This window comes from Apis cerana, linkage group LG14 (genome assembly GCF_029169275.1).
Source record: "Apis cerana isolate GH-2021 linkage group LG14, AcerK_1.0, whole genome shotgun sequence".
In the NCBI taxonomy this organism is placed as follows: Eukaryota; Metazoa; Arthropoda; class Insecta; order Hymenoptera; family Apidae; genus Apis; species Apis cerana.
In genome coordinates, this window is record NC_083865.1 from 7,590,330 (window position 1) to 7,605,518 (window position 15,189).

General features: G+C 25.2%; 4 protein-coding genes across 5 annotated transcripts; all 4 read left to right on the forward strand.

Moving 5' to 3' along the window:
* Positions 1-656: 656 nt before the first annotated feature.
* LOC108000672 (intraflagellar transport protein 46 homolog) lies at positions 657-3,632 on the forward strand. The gene is made up of 3 exons (XM_017061157.3): positions 657-1,045; positions 1,142-1,333; positions 1,522-3,632. Exons 1-3 carry the CDS (start codon positions 831-833, stop codon positions 2,096-2,098), a joined length of 984 nt encoding a protein of 327 aa, XP_016916646.1. The 5' UTR covers positions 657-830; the 3' UTR covers positions 2,099-3,632.
* Positions 3,292-7,211, forward strand: LOC108000670 (H(+)/Cl(-) exchange transporter 7). Its single transcript, XM_017061155.3, has 12 exons — positions 3,292-3,459; positions 3,691-3,801; positions 3,995-4,193; positions 4,275-4,528; positions 4,621-4,798; positions 4,861-5,385; positions 5,443-5,612; positions 5,692-5,871; positions 5,951-6,160; positions 6,254-6,499; positions 6,564-6,644; positions 6,715-7,211. The coding sequence occupies exons 1-12, from the start codon at positions 3,292-3,294 to the stop codon at positions 6,814-6,816; spliced, it is 2,424 nt and encodes an 807-aa protein (XP_016916644.1). The 3' UTR covers positions 6,817-7,211.
* A 457-nt stretch (positions 7,212-7,668) lies between these two features.
* Positions 7,669-12,563, forward strand: LOC108000690 (uncharacterized). 2 transcript variants are annotated; one of them, XM_017061202.3, is made up of 2 exons: positions 7,669-9,920; positions 10,351-12,563. In XM_017061202.3, exon 2 carries the CDS (start codon positions 10,573-10,575, stop codon positions 11,845-11,847), a length of 1,275 nt encoding a protein of 424 aa, XP_016916691.1. In that variant the 5' UTR covers positions 7,669-9,920; positions 10,351-10,572; the 3' UTR covers positions 11,848-12,563. The 2 variants fall into 2 exon arrangements, with proteins under 2 accessions (XP_016916691.1, XP_061940439.1); XM_062084455.1 differs by lacking the exon at positions 7,669-9,920 and adding an exon at positions 9,949-10,272.
* Positions 12,564-12,659: 96 nt separating this feature from the next.
* Positions 12,660-14,620, forward strand: LOC108000625 (cyclin-dependent kinase 2-associated protein 1). The gene is made up of 2 exons (XM_062084461.1): positions 12,660-12,813; positions 13,062-14,620. The coding sequence occupies exon 2, from the start codon at positions 13,095-13,097 to the stop codon at positions 13,371-13,373; it is 279 nt and encodes a 92-aa protein (XP_061940445.1). The 5' UTR covers positions 12,660-12,813; positions 13,062-13,094; the 3' UTR covers positions 13,374-14,620.
* The last annotated feature ends 569 nt before the right edge of the window (positions 14,621-15,189 follow it).

The window sequence follows — 15,189 nt, forward strand, 5'->3', positions numbered from 1 at the left end:
ATTACTTCGTCGTATTATTTGTTATTTATTGTATAAAGTGATGTTTTTATAGTATTTGTCATATAAATAAATATCGTTGATTTCAATATTTGGTAGAATCATTTTATCAAAGATAAAATATTAATTTTTTATCACATGTATGATAAAAAATATTTGTATCGATGTTTTATCGACGAAGAAATAAAATTATATCGAGTATAAAAAAATGATTAACTTATTAATTTTTTTATATGAAGAGCCATAAAAACTATTTTACAATCTTAAATCTTTTGTCTCTAAGAGATATCAATAGCGTTTCAATAATCTGTAAATCTACAGATTATCCCTTTTTCCAGGAACAAAACAAATGGATATAAATTACCAGAAACAATCATGTCACACGTTAAAAAATATGAAGAAATGTTCAACAAATTTTTAACAATTCAGTGATAAATTTTGATATCAAATATCATAATCATCTCTACTTTAATATGAATTAATTCAAAATAATAAAAATATCTGTTGTCAAATTATAATATTATAATATTTATAATAAAAATATTTTTTTTTAAATAGAAAAATTAATAATTAATTACTAATTTTATAAGTATTTTAATAAATAATTTAAGAAGTATTGTATTTGAATATCAATATTTTTAAAATGTACGTTGAAAAAATAATCAAGCATGCGCTCATCGATCCACAACGAAACCATAGTAACATAGCTGAAACACAAAGATCAAAACAATCGAGAAAAGAAGCGTATCGTTTTCTACCAACGATTTGCGTAATTATTTCCTCGTAAAATCGTCAGAAATAATTCAAGGAAAACGGATGTTCATCGTTGAACAATGGATATTAGAGACAGCAGTGATGAGGAAGAGATACGTAATATTTCCTCTTTCACGAAATTCGACGAGAGTATCGATGTACAAAATGCCGAAGAGATACAGAGTCCAGTGATACGTAGACCTTCCAGTTCGAGAAGACCCAGACCATATCCGATTAACGAGGCTCGAAGCTCCATAGAGATAAATTCACCTCGTGAAAAATATAATTTTCGAAGGTAAATTAATCAATTTTGAGGAGATAGAGTCAACAAAGAATGATTAATAAATTAAAATAAAAAATGGAAAATAATAAATAATCGTTTGATCATCAGATATTCTGATAATGATAATGACTTTGGGAAGGCCATGGGAATTCATAGTGATCCATCAGACAGCGAAGAGAGTGATGATGATGATATCCAAGGAACGATAAACGCTCAACAGATTGAACTTTATAATCCTAAGGATTTCGAAGATTTAAAAGTCTCTACAGAGGTGAAAGAATTATTTCAAAACATAATGAGGTACACGTTTTCTTCATTCCCTTATCTTTTGAATACTATTTATTCATATAATTTTTATAATTTCTTTCATAATTTTATGTACAAGGATATATTAATTATATCCTTAATTAAAATACATAATTCTTTTTATTCTTAACAATTTTTTTATTATATTTTATAAGTATCTTTATCGTTGCCTGTTTTATCAGATACACTCCACAAAAGATAGAGCTGAATTATAAGCTCATACCATTTATTCCCGATTATATACCAGCCGTGGGTGATATAGATGCCTTCATAAAAATCCCACGACCAGACGGTATAGAGGATAAAATCGGTTTAATAGTTTTGGACGAGCCCTGTACCAATCAATCCGATCCAGCTGTTCTTCATCTTCAATTGCGTAGCCATTTACGAAGCGCCGGTGTGGCAAGGCAAACAGTGATTAAAAGAATCGAAGATGCCGAGAAAAACGGGAAGTCGATCGAGAAGTGGATAGAAGATATAGATCAGCTTCACAGAAGCAAACATCCGCCTGCCGTTCATTTAACCAAACCTATGCCAGAGATCGACTCGTTACTTCAACAATGGCCACCGGAAGTCGAAGAGAAGTTTAACGAAGCCGAATTGGACTTCACGGAATTAGATTGCGAATTACCAGAACTCGTCGATATTGTTTGCAATCTTCTAGATATTCCATCCGAGGAAGATTCAAGATTAGAGTCGTTGCATACACTCTTCATGCTTTATTTGGATGTTCGAAATGCTAGAGCTCAAAAATATTAATTAGAAATAAAAATCATTTTGATCCAAAAAAAAAAAATATCAGAAAAAATATTGGAGAAATACAATAATAATAAGAAATGTTAAAATTATTTCCAAAAATATGAGAATATTTATTGAAGATAAATGATTACAATTATTTTAGAATCTCTTTTCCAAAAAGAAAGCTTGCAATTAATTACACTTTCTTATTCTTATAGAAATAAGAAATAATAATTATTCTAAATAGATTGCTTATATAGCAATCTAATCGTTATTTTGATTTTACAAAATAATGTAATAATTATATTAGAAGTGAAGAATATAATAAATATAAAAGATGAGTTTATTTTTTTATAATATAAATATTATAAAAAAATTACATCCATTTACCGTTTTAGATAATATAATCAGAGACCAATAATTCTTATTAAATGAGACATAACATCAAAAAAAATATTCCAATCAGAATAATATAGATTATATAATACATAAGCAATATAAATTATATAATATCAAAAGAAAATATTTATAAAATTAATTCATTAAGTAAAAAAGAAATGTTTATCGCAATTTTTTCATAAATTTAAAAAAAAACATTTTTAACATCTCACAAGATCTCATTAGTATTATCTTCATATATTCTAATTACTCATATGCATAATCATTTTTTTTTTTTCATTTATAGAACAATATATTTTTTTTTCATTTTTAATTTCAATAAAAAAAACTTTAATGTATTACACGTCATTATATTATTTTATGATATTCTTGAGTGTTTGCGCATTTAGATATCAGAATAATCAAAATAATGATAATATATTTCCTGAATTGTTAGTATTTCCCAATCGTTTTATTTTTTTATGAATTTTTTTTTAAATCATAAAAAATAAAAAAGAAAAAGAATTTTTCCATGTATAAAATGTACATAATTCTTATTCCAATATTCTTATTGATTGACTAAAAGAGAGCTTCTATTTAATAACTAAAGCAATTTTTGAACAATAAAAATATATCATAAGTTGAGCACCACTTTCATTGAACATGAATCATAGTATTATTAATCACGTGATTGTCAATATGCATTTTCCTTTCCTTGTGTGAGTTCAGTATGCGGTAACATTGAACCACAACAAAGTAGTAACTATGCTTGTAATCAATGACTTGATTTTTTTTTATAATCTTTAAAATATGATCGTAGTGGTAATGTTTTAAAAATGATGGATACTCCAACGCATATAAACGTGTCAATAAACAACAGCAACGATGACAGTGTTGATAATTGTGTAAATGATTGTGAAAATGATAGAGAAAAATTATTAAAACCAAGAAATAATTTTGCATCATACTCGAATGAAGATGTTAATATTAGATTTCGGAAAGATGTAATAATTTAATAATAATTTATATATTATATTTTTAAAATTTTGTCCTTATGTTTTTTTTTTTTTTAATATAATAAGATAACCTAATACTTGTCTAATTAGTTATTTATTTTTTATAACATTGATAAAAAAAATTCTTTTATATAAAAATAAAATATTATATTAATTTAAAATAATTGTAATCATTTTTAATATTTTATTTTTTCATTTGTAATAAAATGTTATCAATAGGGTAATGTGTCATCACAAAGTATTGTGGAAACAGTTTCTAATAATCTAAGAAGATTTAATACCGAAGAAATACTTCCTGGTGCTACCAATTTTTTATCAAGTAATTATGAGGTATATTGTTTTTCTTATAATTATACATTTTGTTTATCTGATAATGTTCTTATTGATATATAATTATATTTATCTTTAAATTTGAAGAACTTTCTATATATATAATCATTGTAAATATCTTATCTTAAAACTAATTATGCATTAAAGAAGTATTATGTATAATATATCATTATATTTTTATTTATTTTTTTAGAGTTTAGATTATGATCCCTGTGAGAATCATCTTCTTCAAGATGAAGAAAGAAAAAAAGGTTATAAGTTTGTAGTTAAAAAGAATTTTGCTAGATGGTTTATTTTTTTATTAATAGGTATTTGTACAGCGCTTATAGCTAGTTTTGTAAATATTTCTATAGAAGAATTAACAAAGCTAAAGTATGGTTGTTTGAAATTTTGTATCCTTTATTTCTACTATAAACAAATAACAAATGAAAGAAAAAAAATATAATTTCAATACTCCTTACAATGAATGATAGATATGGATCAATGTGTAGCAAGAAATTGTTTATGGTTACCATATTTATTATGGTTATCTTTAAATTTTGCACCTGTTTTAATAGGTGCAATTTTAGTATCTTATGTGGAACCTGTTGCAGCAGGTAGTGGTATTCCTCAAGTGAAATGTTATTTAAATGGAATTAAAATACCTCGAGTTGTGCGTATTAAAACATTAGCAGTAAAAACTATAGGAGTAATTTGTACAGTAGTGGGAGGTTTAGCTGGTGGAAAAGTAAATATTTTTCATTATTATTTTTATATTATTTTTTATTTTTTTCTTTTAAATAAAAAAAAATTTCAATATAAAACAAAACATCATTTTAGGAAGGACCTATGATACATTCTGGAGCTGTGATAGCAGCAGGAATATCACAAGGAAAAAGTACTACATTTAACAAAGATTTAAAAATATTTAAATATTTCAGAGAAGATCATGAAAAACGAGATTTTGTATCTGGAGGTGCAGCTTCTGGTGTATCTGCTGCATTTGGTGCACCAATTGGTAAGTGCTGATATAGTATATATGTAGTATAAATATTAATTATTTAATAAATAATAATTTAGGAGGAGTATTATTTAGTATCGAAGAAGGAACTAGTTTTTTTAATCAAAGTCTCACTTGGAGAACATTTTTTGCTAGTATGATCACAACATTTACGTTAAACATTATTCTTAGCACATATCACAGACGACCCGGTGACCTTTCTTATCCAGGCTTACTAAATCTTGGAAAATTTGAGACAATACCCTATCAGATTTATGAAATTCCTCTGTTCATGTTAATGGGAACAATTGGTGGACTTTTGGGTGCTTGTTGGAATCATTTAAATTATAAAATCACCTGTTTCCGTTTAAAATACATAAAAAAAAAATGGTTGAAAGTAATAGAAGCTCTCATAGTTGCTGCATTAAGTGCAACAATGGGATTTATCATGATCTATTGTCTGAAAGATTGTAAACCATTAGGACAGGATCCTACCAAATTTCCCATTCAAATGTATTGCAATGATGGAGAATATAGTGCTGTTGCAGCTTTGTGGTTTCAAACACCAGAAAGTAGTGTACGATCTTTATTTCATGATCCTAAAGGTATGTGAATAATATAAAAAAAACATAGAATATATTCATTAAATTTTTTGTTTATAGGTTCTCACAATGATATCACTTTAGCTATTTTTGTTGTTCTCTATTTTCTTCTGGCTGTTGCTACTTTTGGTTTGTCTATGTCTAGTGGTTTGTTCATTCCATCTCTATTAATTGGTGCTGCTTGGGGTAGATTAATTGGATCAGGACTTTCAAGACTTTTTCCAAATTGTGTATGAAACAATCATAAAAATAAAAAATATAATATATATTAAATATTGTAGAAAAAATAACAATTATTGTCAATTGCAGGTCGTTTTAAATCCTGGAAAATATGCTTTATTAGGTGCAGCTGCTCAATTAGGAGGAGTAGTTAGAATGACGATAAGTTTAACCGCGATATTAATAGAAGCTACTCAAGGAATATCTTTTGGTTTACCACTTATAATAGTTCTTATAATGGCTAAATGGGTTGGGGACTTTTTCAATGAAGTATAAAAATATCAATCTATATTATATATACATATAATTTAAGATATATATATTTATATATGTATATCTTATTTTATAGGGAATTTATGATATTCATACACAAATGGCTGGAATTCCTATATTACCATGGGAAGCCCCGCCATTATCAAATAATATTTATGCTAGTGAAATAATGAGTCATCCAATAGTAACACTAAAAACAGTAGAAAATGTAGGACATATAATAGAACTTCTGAAATGTGTAACATTTAATGGATTTCCTGTGGTTGATCCTCCTAGTAGTGATGAAGTAATAAATCCTATTGTTATATATATATATAATATATATATATACAAAAAATATATTATTTTCTTATATTTGTACTATTTTTTTTTATTCTAGATTGAAATACATTCATATGGGCGATTTCGAGGATTAATTTTACGCTCTCAATTAATAGTATTATTGCAAAACAAAATTTTTAATAAAAATCTAGATTATTGGGACAGATCATTAAGTATTAAAATATTCAGAAAAGAATATCCTAGGTATCCAACAATTGATCAAGTAACTGTAACTGAAGAAGAAAAAACTTATACGATAGATTTAAGGCCTTTCATGAATCCTTCTCCTTATACAGTACAGCATGTTAGTATTTTTTTATTAGTTTCTTTTTCACATATTATTAAATAAAAAAAAAATTTTTTTTTAGTCTGCAACACTGCCACGAACATTTAGACTTTTTAGAGCTCTAGGTCTTCGACATTTACCAGTAGTCAATGATACAAATGAGGTATTAACAATGATGCATTTTTTAAGATATTATTACATAAAAAAAATATGATTTCAAATTTTTTTTTTAGGTAATTGGGATTATTACGAGAAAGGATGTTGCCAGATTTAGGATATGGAAACATAGAGGAAATATGGGATTAGATGAACTTTTAATTACTGATAAAATTTAATTTTAATTTTTTTAGATACAAAATTTAATTTATAAAAAAAAAGCTTATAATATATTATATGTATATTGTTTTCTTATATATGTAAGAAAAAAGATTTTTATATTCTTCAGCAAAGAAGAGAGAGACAAAAAAAAACAAAATCAATTATATATTAATTATTCACAAATAATTGCCAGCCTAACCATGACCATAATTTAAAAAATAAAAATACTGGCAGGATTATTAGCAATAAAAGAAAATAATACTCATATGATGGAATATACATTGGAAACAATAGTCTTTTATTATATAGATTCTAGAGATTATAATTCACATGTTATAGAATAATTAAAGTCTTTTTACATAACCTGCAACAAGAAAAAATATTTTATAAATAAAGTATTTATTTATATTTATTTCTATTTTCTATTTTTATATTAATACTTTTTTAAAATTAATTATAATTTAAAAATTATATAAAATTAATTCATATATTATAAAATATAAAAAAATAAAATATTTTAAATATATTTTTAGATAAAAAGAAAAATATATTAAAAAAACTATTTATCTTCAATTTAACTAATCGTATTTCTTTACATTTTAAGATAAATATATGCATTAATATATAAATATATGTATGATGTTTTCATACAATTTCTCAATTTTATGAACTATTTTTAATTTAATAATAATTATATTGTGCATATTAAAAAATTAATAATAAATATAAGAAAAAAGATTAATAAATATAAAAATTAGTATCAATTAATTATAAGCTCCTATTTTGAGAATATTTCACCTTGAATTAATAATACACAAGACAGAATAATACTATCTCTTTTTAATCTTCAATAAATCTGAGCATCACAATTTTTTCTTTAAAATTATATTAGTAAAAAAATTAGTCAAATTTTACGTACAGTTATAGCTTTTCTTTTCTTCAATATTCGTAATAATTAAAAATATTTAAAACTGCTAAATCAGTGAAAGATATTGAAATGCAAATATTAATAATTAAGAGAATAATAAATATTTATAATATATGTAATTAAAAAAGTTTAATAATACTGTTTACGTCAGTTCGCCATTCCAATGATGGATTCTAAATCATATATATTTTGCGCATGCGTAAACACATACATAAACGTATAAGAAAAAAAAGAGGTAAATTTAAATAATTTTGAGAATTTTTTTTTAATATATATAATATAATCTAAATAATGAAAAATATTGCAATTAAAAAAAAGATCATAACACAAAATAAATAATTATAAGCAGAATAAAGATAAAATTTCGAAAATAAATAAACAAAATTTAATAAAAAAAGAGAAAAAAAAATATACATAATCCTTGATAAAACTAAAAGAGATAGAAAAAAAGCTATAAATCGGGATTTCGGGATGATGCGCAAAGAATGGCAAGATTCAAAACAAAAAAAAAAAGATTTAAAGGAAATGAAGACATTTTAACATAGAATTAAATAAAAAAAACATTAACTACATTGTCTCCATAATAAAAAATAAATTTCAAACACATATTAATACATAAATAATTTCATACACTTATACAAAATTCATCAATTATTATATACTCATACTTGTGAACAAAGTAAAATATTTTCAATTATTGTCAATTATTGAAGAATTAGAAAAGAATATTAAATTATATATTATAAGAATATTAAACAATATGCAGGTAATAGAGTTGCAGTAGAAAAATTAAAAATAAATATTATAAAAATGTTATAAGAAAGAGAATGTTAATAAAAGAATACTTAATGGAAACAGGAATGAATTCACAATAATAATTAGCATAAATATAAGATTTTTAGCATAAATATAATTTATTTATTTGATTCTATTAAAATATATATTTTGTAAAATATTTTATTTTGTATAGATAAATATAGATTATAAAAGGATATCATCTACTGCTTGAATAATTACATCAGTTGTAAATGTTGTGTTTATAGATTTTTCTTCCACTGACAAATGATAAAACATAAAAAGAATTAAATTCACTCCTGAATAGTATATAAGTGCTATAGAATATACAAACATTAATAACAAAAAAAATTCATTGATGTAGTAACAATAATTCTCCATATAAGTGATAAATGTAATTAATATGACAGGTATTATAAATATAAAAATAAAATTTAATGAAATTATTTCGTTGTAAAAAAAATCGCGTTTAAATAAATTCCTAAATTCCTAAATTTACCTAAATATATGAAACAATACGAAAACAATAAAATTTAAAAATATTAAGAATTTTAGATATTAATTTTTTCATATGAATATCAATATTATGAATTATCATTGAATAATTTAAATTCTTTCACGAAAGTTTATTGAAAACATATCTTCCTGACGAGCTCATTGTAAGTCTCACCTTCTCGTCTGAAAGAACCGAAGAAAGCTCGTCAAAATTTTCTCATTTCTTGAAGAAACCGGTCTTTCAATGCGTCAAGAAAAATTACCGTGAGTTGAATATTTTGCAGAAAACAATCATATTATTGATGAAAAAGAAGAATAATAACACCATCAGCGGACACGAGAAGAGGTCGAACATTCCAAGCATCTTTCTGATTCTTTGACAATGCCGTGTATTTTAAGACGCGGTCGGTTTGGTCAATTGTTTTGCGGTCTCTCAGGTCGTACACCTGTCCGTCGTGAAGTTGCAGACGGGAGTAGGAAGGGGTTATGGTCAATAAACGCAACCACGTCACACGCAGCCTATCGGCGACCCCGCTTGGCCCCTTAAAGTGGCTCCGAACGAAAATCTTACATGTCGGCCGATATTGCTTTTGTGCGTTTGTCTGCGGTATATCTTAAGAAAAATCGAAGTAATTTTTTCATGAACAATAACGACGGATGTGTTTTATCACGAAGAAGATGCGATTATAAAATGGAATCAATCCACGATGCGGTTTAGCTTTACAACGGATTAATCGTGCGTTTCAGTGAACTGACCGAATTGCATTCGCCATTGTTGTGATTGGTGAACGTTCCAGAGAAGACGGCGTTCTTAGATTGACGCGCATGCGCATTACGTTCTACTTGACGACGCTCTTCTTTCGAATTTTGGGAGACACGCATACACAAAGCAACAAGGCACAGGTAGTCGACAGGACACGCACACTTACATACACGTATTTCGAAAACAGTATTAGCCATTCGATTTTTGCGCACGTGCTATGAAATTTTTTTAAGCTTGGTACCCGCGTTTTTTTAGACAATCGGAAATCGAATTAATATTCATATTTATCGCTTTTTATAGTGAAGAAAATCGTCATGGTATTTCTTAAGAGAGATCGTCAAATTGATAGTCTTTTATTACTGATGCAAATAAATTTTTAAACGTTATTATTATTTATTTTAAATAGAATTTCCATTCGTTAAGTGCGATATTCTAAAATTTATTCATACTTAAAGAACAAATGATGAAAATGTTTATTGTATTTTAAAATATGTAAATGAACTATTTTTAACTTTAAAGATTTTTAGTGAAAATCTTTAATAAGAATTCTAATTAATTTTTTTATTGCAGATAATTTCTAAAGTGAAAAAATAATAAAAAAAATACTTTATATATGAAATGATATGTGAGAAAAATTAATAAGTACCAGAGAAGAAAGAAAGAAACAACAAAATTACGCTTAATCATTAACGTATGCACAAAGTATATTTTCTGAGAAGTTTGATATTTAAAATACATAAAAATGACAGTTTACATAGATGATTGTACCTATACTATGCGTAATTGCATGTTATGCCTAAGGCTAAAAAAAAATCTTACCTTAAAAAGGTAAGAGAAATGCGAGAATATAGAAGACAAAAATTAAAATCAGAAACATTAGAAGAACGTACTATTAGATTATTTTCTGCTGCTGAAAGAATGAAGAACGCTAGGGCAAAAGAAACAGAAGAGCAGGCAGCAATAAGAAGAATGCAGGAAGCCCAACGTATGGCTAGACATCGTGCTAAAAAGAAGCGTTGTTTAGATGAAAATTTAGCAAGAGAAATTTCAAAAATTGCTGAATTGTCTAAAATGCCAGATGCAGCAACAATAGCTCAAATGTCAGAAATGAATATGAATAAAATTTCTGCAGAATTGAAACAAATGATGGAAAGAGGGAAAGTACCAGAACATATAGTTCAAATGGCTCAACTTGCTGAGTTTAGTAAGATGACTGAATTAAACAAAATGTCTCAAGATATGGCTAAAAGATATGAAATGGAAAAAATGGCAGAATATGCTAAAACAACAGAATATATGAAAATGCAAGAAATTGCAAAAATGTCTGAAATTGCCAAAATGAATGAAATGGTAAAACTCTCAGAAATGGCTAAATATAATGATATCACAAAAATTAATGAAATTGCAAAGATGAATGAAATGATGAAAATGTCTCAAATGGCAAAAATTAACGAAGTTCAAAGAATGAACGAAATAGCAAAACTTAATGAGATGGTAAAAATGACAGAAATGGCTAAATATAATAATGATATAACAAAATTAAACGAAATTGCACAGATTAATGAGATGGCTAAAGAAATTGCCAAAATAAATGAAAAAACGAAAATGAATGAAATGATTAAAATGGCAAATATGCAGAATGATATTACAAAAATGCCTGAATATTCAAAAATGGCAGAAATGGCAAAATTAACTGAATTGGCTAAATTAAATGAAATAACAATAACAAAATTAAATGATCCACCACCACCACCAAAAGTACCACCACCAGAAATTCCTCGAATCCCTGAACCTGTGATTACTGTGCCAAATCCAAGAAATTTGCAAAATGTTCAAACTGTTCAAGTAGCACAGGCTAGCCCATCCAGTACAATTAATTTTCCCACTGTGCCTGGTCAAGGTAAATATGCTCAGTTACTGGTTATCATTGAGGAGCTTGGAAGAGATATTCGCCTTTCTTATGCTGGAAGTCGCAGTGCAGCTGAACGATTAAAAATGGGTATTCAACATGCAAGAATTCTTGTAAGGGAATGTCTATTGGAAACAGAACATAATGCACGGCAATGATCTGCCGATATACTTAGCAATTAGATTTTTAGTCGATTATTTTACAAAGTAATACTATGTACATTGTATGAGGTATAGCAGTATATTTTAAAGGGAGTGTCTTAGCATCCACAAGAATGTGCATATGTAACATTTATTATTTCATATTTTATACGATCTTACTAGTTTGTATATTTAATATAAAAAAGTGTGAGCAGCTAGTCTTTTTAGACAATGGAAAAAACGAGAAAGTAATAGCTGTAAAACTTAATAATAGTTTCAATAACTAATAAAATGACTTAAAATATGCACTTTTGTGGATGCCTAAAGAAAATTAATCAATCAATAGCGCATAATATTGAATATAAATTAAATCAGAGAAAAATGATTCATTTTTCATTTTAGTTTTTTATTTTTATTAAAAAAAAATGTAAAGATGACCATTTTCTATAGAAACATTATGAAGGAATTGTACCTTCTTATTAAGTTTTTAATTAACAAATAGAAAATATAATATTAGGCAAATATGAATTTGTACACTAAAAAGCCTTTTTATATTTTCTATAGAAAATTAATTGCATTTTTTGGTTAAAACTATAGGTACCTAATAATTATCTACAATATACTTGCAGAAAAAAAAAATTGATCAAACAAAATGTACCTATGGAAAATATAATCCTTGAATATTACTGACTACAAAGTATGACTAAATAAAAAAAAGAAACAGTTTTATACGATATTGTGTATTAATTTTATACCCTTAAATCAAATTATATTTGTATGTATTATTTTAAATTTGGCGCCAATATAATTTCTAACCTTCTTAGTTAAGCGCTGTTTAAATTTCGAAGACGTACATATTAGTATATGGATAAAACGTGTGAGAAGTAAATGTTAATAGTTTTAAGAATTTGTAGAATATTACGCTTCATTTTTATTTCTACTTATTTGTTTATTGCATAAAATTTTGCTAGTATATTTATTAAGGTAAGTTTTCTAGATAAAAATATTTATAATTATGTTATTTAATTGAGGTTAATTTGAGGTTATGTCAGCGCTTTTCTTTAATGATCTTATTAGAATCTTTTCGCAAGGTATTCAGCTTTAAAAATTATGGTTTTTTTAATGAAATTATGGTTTCTAATCGAAAATTTACATTCGAGATATTGTATTGTATTGATATAATTTGTAATAATCATCTTATGACAATCATCTCTTCATAAATTATTTGTTAGGACATTTATTTAAAAAAAAAAAACAGTTAGAAGATGGAAGAAGAACGAGGAAATGTAGAAGTTTCAACAAAGGTTACTGAACCATTACTAAATGTACCAAACCCAAGAGCCCTTCAACAAACTGTTCCTTCTGTACCTGGTCAATCAAAATATATACAGCTGCTTAATGTTATAGAAGAACTTGGTCATGAAGTTCGACCTACCTATGCTGGCAGTCGTACTTCTATTGAAAAAATTAAGCGTGGTATTGTACATGCACGTATTTTAGTTAGAGAATGTTTAATTGAAACAGAAAAAAGTGCTCGTCAATAAGACAGAAATTTTATATATAATATATAACTGACCAAATTTTGTAGAGGTATTTAACTATAACATAAAAAGACTTATATTTTTTGCTGCAAATAGTATTGCATTTACATATTAAAGATTAAAATAATCAGAATAACAATTTATCTACCTCAAAAATTGATTACATTAAATTTGCAAATTGTAATTGCAAAAATTATTAAACTAAGTAATAGTCATTAATTAAAAGTAACAATATATTTTTTATGTTTTCTTTAAAAAATTATTTAAGAAACTATGCATTGTCATTATATATTTATTTTGTACAATAACAAATTATTTATTCAATTTTATTTTACCAAAGAAAGTACAATAAAACTAGACATTAGGTGCCATAATTTATTAATCATATAATTAATTTTATATGAATGAGTACAAAATATTTTATAAAAATTATTCTTTTATACTTATATGATTGTAATTATCAATTATAAAAATCAATTATCAAATAGGTGAATTTTATCAAACTTTAAAATGAAGAACATATATTAATTCTATTAATATGATAATTTCAAACAAATTGAAATTTAATTAAATTATTGATAGTACAAATATATTTCTTAAATGCAATGAATGCCAATAGAAACTGAAGTTAAAATTAAGTTATTAAGAACCAATGTAGTATTAAATCTTAATAATATATATTTAGAATAAAATTTGTGTATAAATATATTGGTATATATAATAAACAATTATATATTACAAAAATATTTAAAATGAAAAGAAAAGTTCCTATGATATGTAAATGATCTTTGCTCAGACATACATATATAAATGAATTTATTATATGTAAAAAACAATGATCATGTCTTGTTCCTAAAAATTAATTATGATATGATCTTAATGATAATAATACATTGACCAAAAAGTACAAGTTGTATATGATCAGAAAATTTCTATGTGTCAGTTTTTTAATATAAATGAATATGAATCAAACAAATGTTTTTGTAAATAATTAAAGTTTTTTAAGCTTTTATAATATTTAATGAAAACCAACTTCATATCAAATAACTTTGTATAATTGTTTTTTAATAAAAATATTGACATAATTGGTAATAGTATACAATGAATTAACTAATAAAAATAATTGATAACAATATACAAATGTAATTGTACAAGTTTAAAAATTCTAAATTTGTAATAGCTTAAATATTGTATATCATAATTTTCATTAATTGTAATATTCACATAAATAAAGATTTTTATGTATTAAATTGCAGATAAATCTTATATTTCCTTAAAAATTATTTTAATTATTATATTTTAAAAACTTTCAAATATAATTTCATGTTACAGATTAAATGAAGAATATGTTTTGTACTTTGGATACTTTCGATACAGAGTTTTGCGCGGATTCAGTTGAATGGTGTCCAATAAATTTTTTTAAAGATATATTTGTTTGTGGAACATATCAATTAATAAAAGATGAAAATTTAATATCTAATACTTCAATATTATCAAAACGTTTGGGAAGAATTTATTTATGTCAAGTTGTACAAAATGGAAATTTAAAATTACTGCAAAAATTAGAAGTACCAGCCATATTGGATATGAAATGGGCACATGTTATATGTCAAAAGAAAATTTTACTTGGTATTTCAAATTCTTTAGGATACCTCCAAATTTATGAACTTAAAAATAATGACAAAAAAAAAAACTTAGAATTAATAATTCAAAAAAAAGTCTCAGATGAAGATGAAATACTTGCATTATCTTTAGATTGGTGTACTGGAAAATTAATAAATAATAGTGATTTTGATACAAAAATCGTAGTTAGTGATTC

What these genes read in the sequence shown, in the direction of transcription:
- LOC108000625 (XM_062084461.1), top strand. Translation starts at nt 13,095, where the DNA reads ATGGAAGAAGAACGAGGAAATGTAGAAGTTTCAACAAAGGTTACTGAA.
- LOC108000690 (XM_017061202.3), top strand. Translation starts at nt 10,573, where the DNA reads ATGCCTAAGGCTAAAAAAAAATCTTACCTTAAAAAGGTAAGAGAAATG.
- LOC108000670 (XM_017061155.3), top strand. Translation starts at nt 3,292, where the DNA reads ATGATGGATACTCCAACGCATATAAACGTGTCAATAAACAACAGCAAC. An exon ending in ATCCTCCTAGTAGTGATGAA is followed by an intron (nt 6,161 to 6,253) that starts GTAATAAATCCT and finishes TTTTTATTCTAG; the next exon opens with ATTGAAATACATTCATATGG. An exon ending in CTCCTTATACAGTACAGCAT is followed by an intron (nt 6,500 to 6,563) that starts GTTAGTATTTTT and finishes ATTTTTTTTTAG; the next exon opens with TCTGCAACACTGCCACGAAC.
- LOC108000672 (XM_017061157.3), top strand. Translation starts at nt 831, where the DNA reads ATGGATATTAGAGACAGCAGTGATGAGGAAGAGATACGTAATATTTCC. An exon ending in GAAAAATATAATTTTCGAAG is followed by an intron (nt 1,046 to 1,141) that starts GTAAATTAATCA and finishes TTTGATCATCAG; the next exon opens with ATATTCTGATAATGATAATG. An exon ending in TTATTTCAAAACATAATGAG is followed by an intron (nt 1,334 to 1,521) that starts GTACACGTTTTC and finishes CTGTTTTATCAG; the next exon opens with ATACACTCCACAAAAGATAG.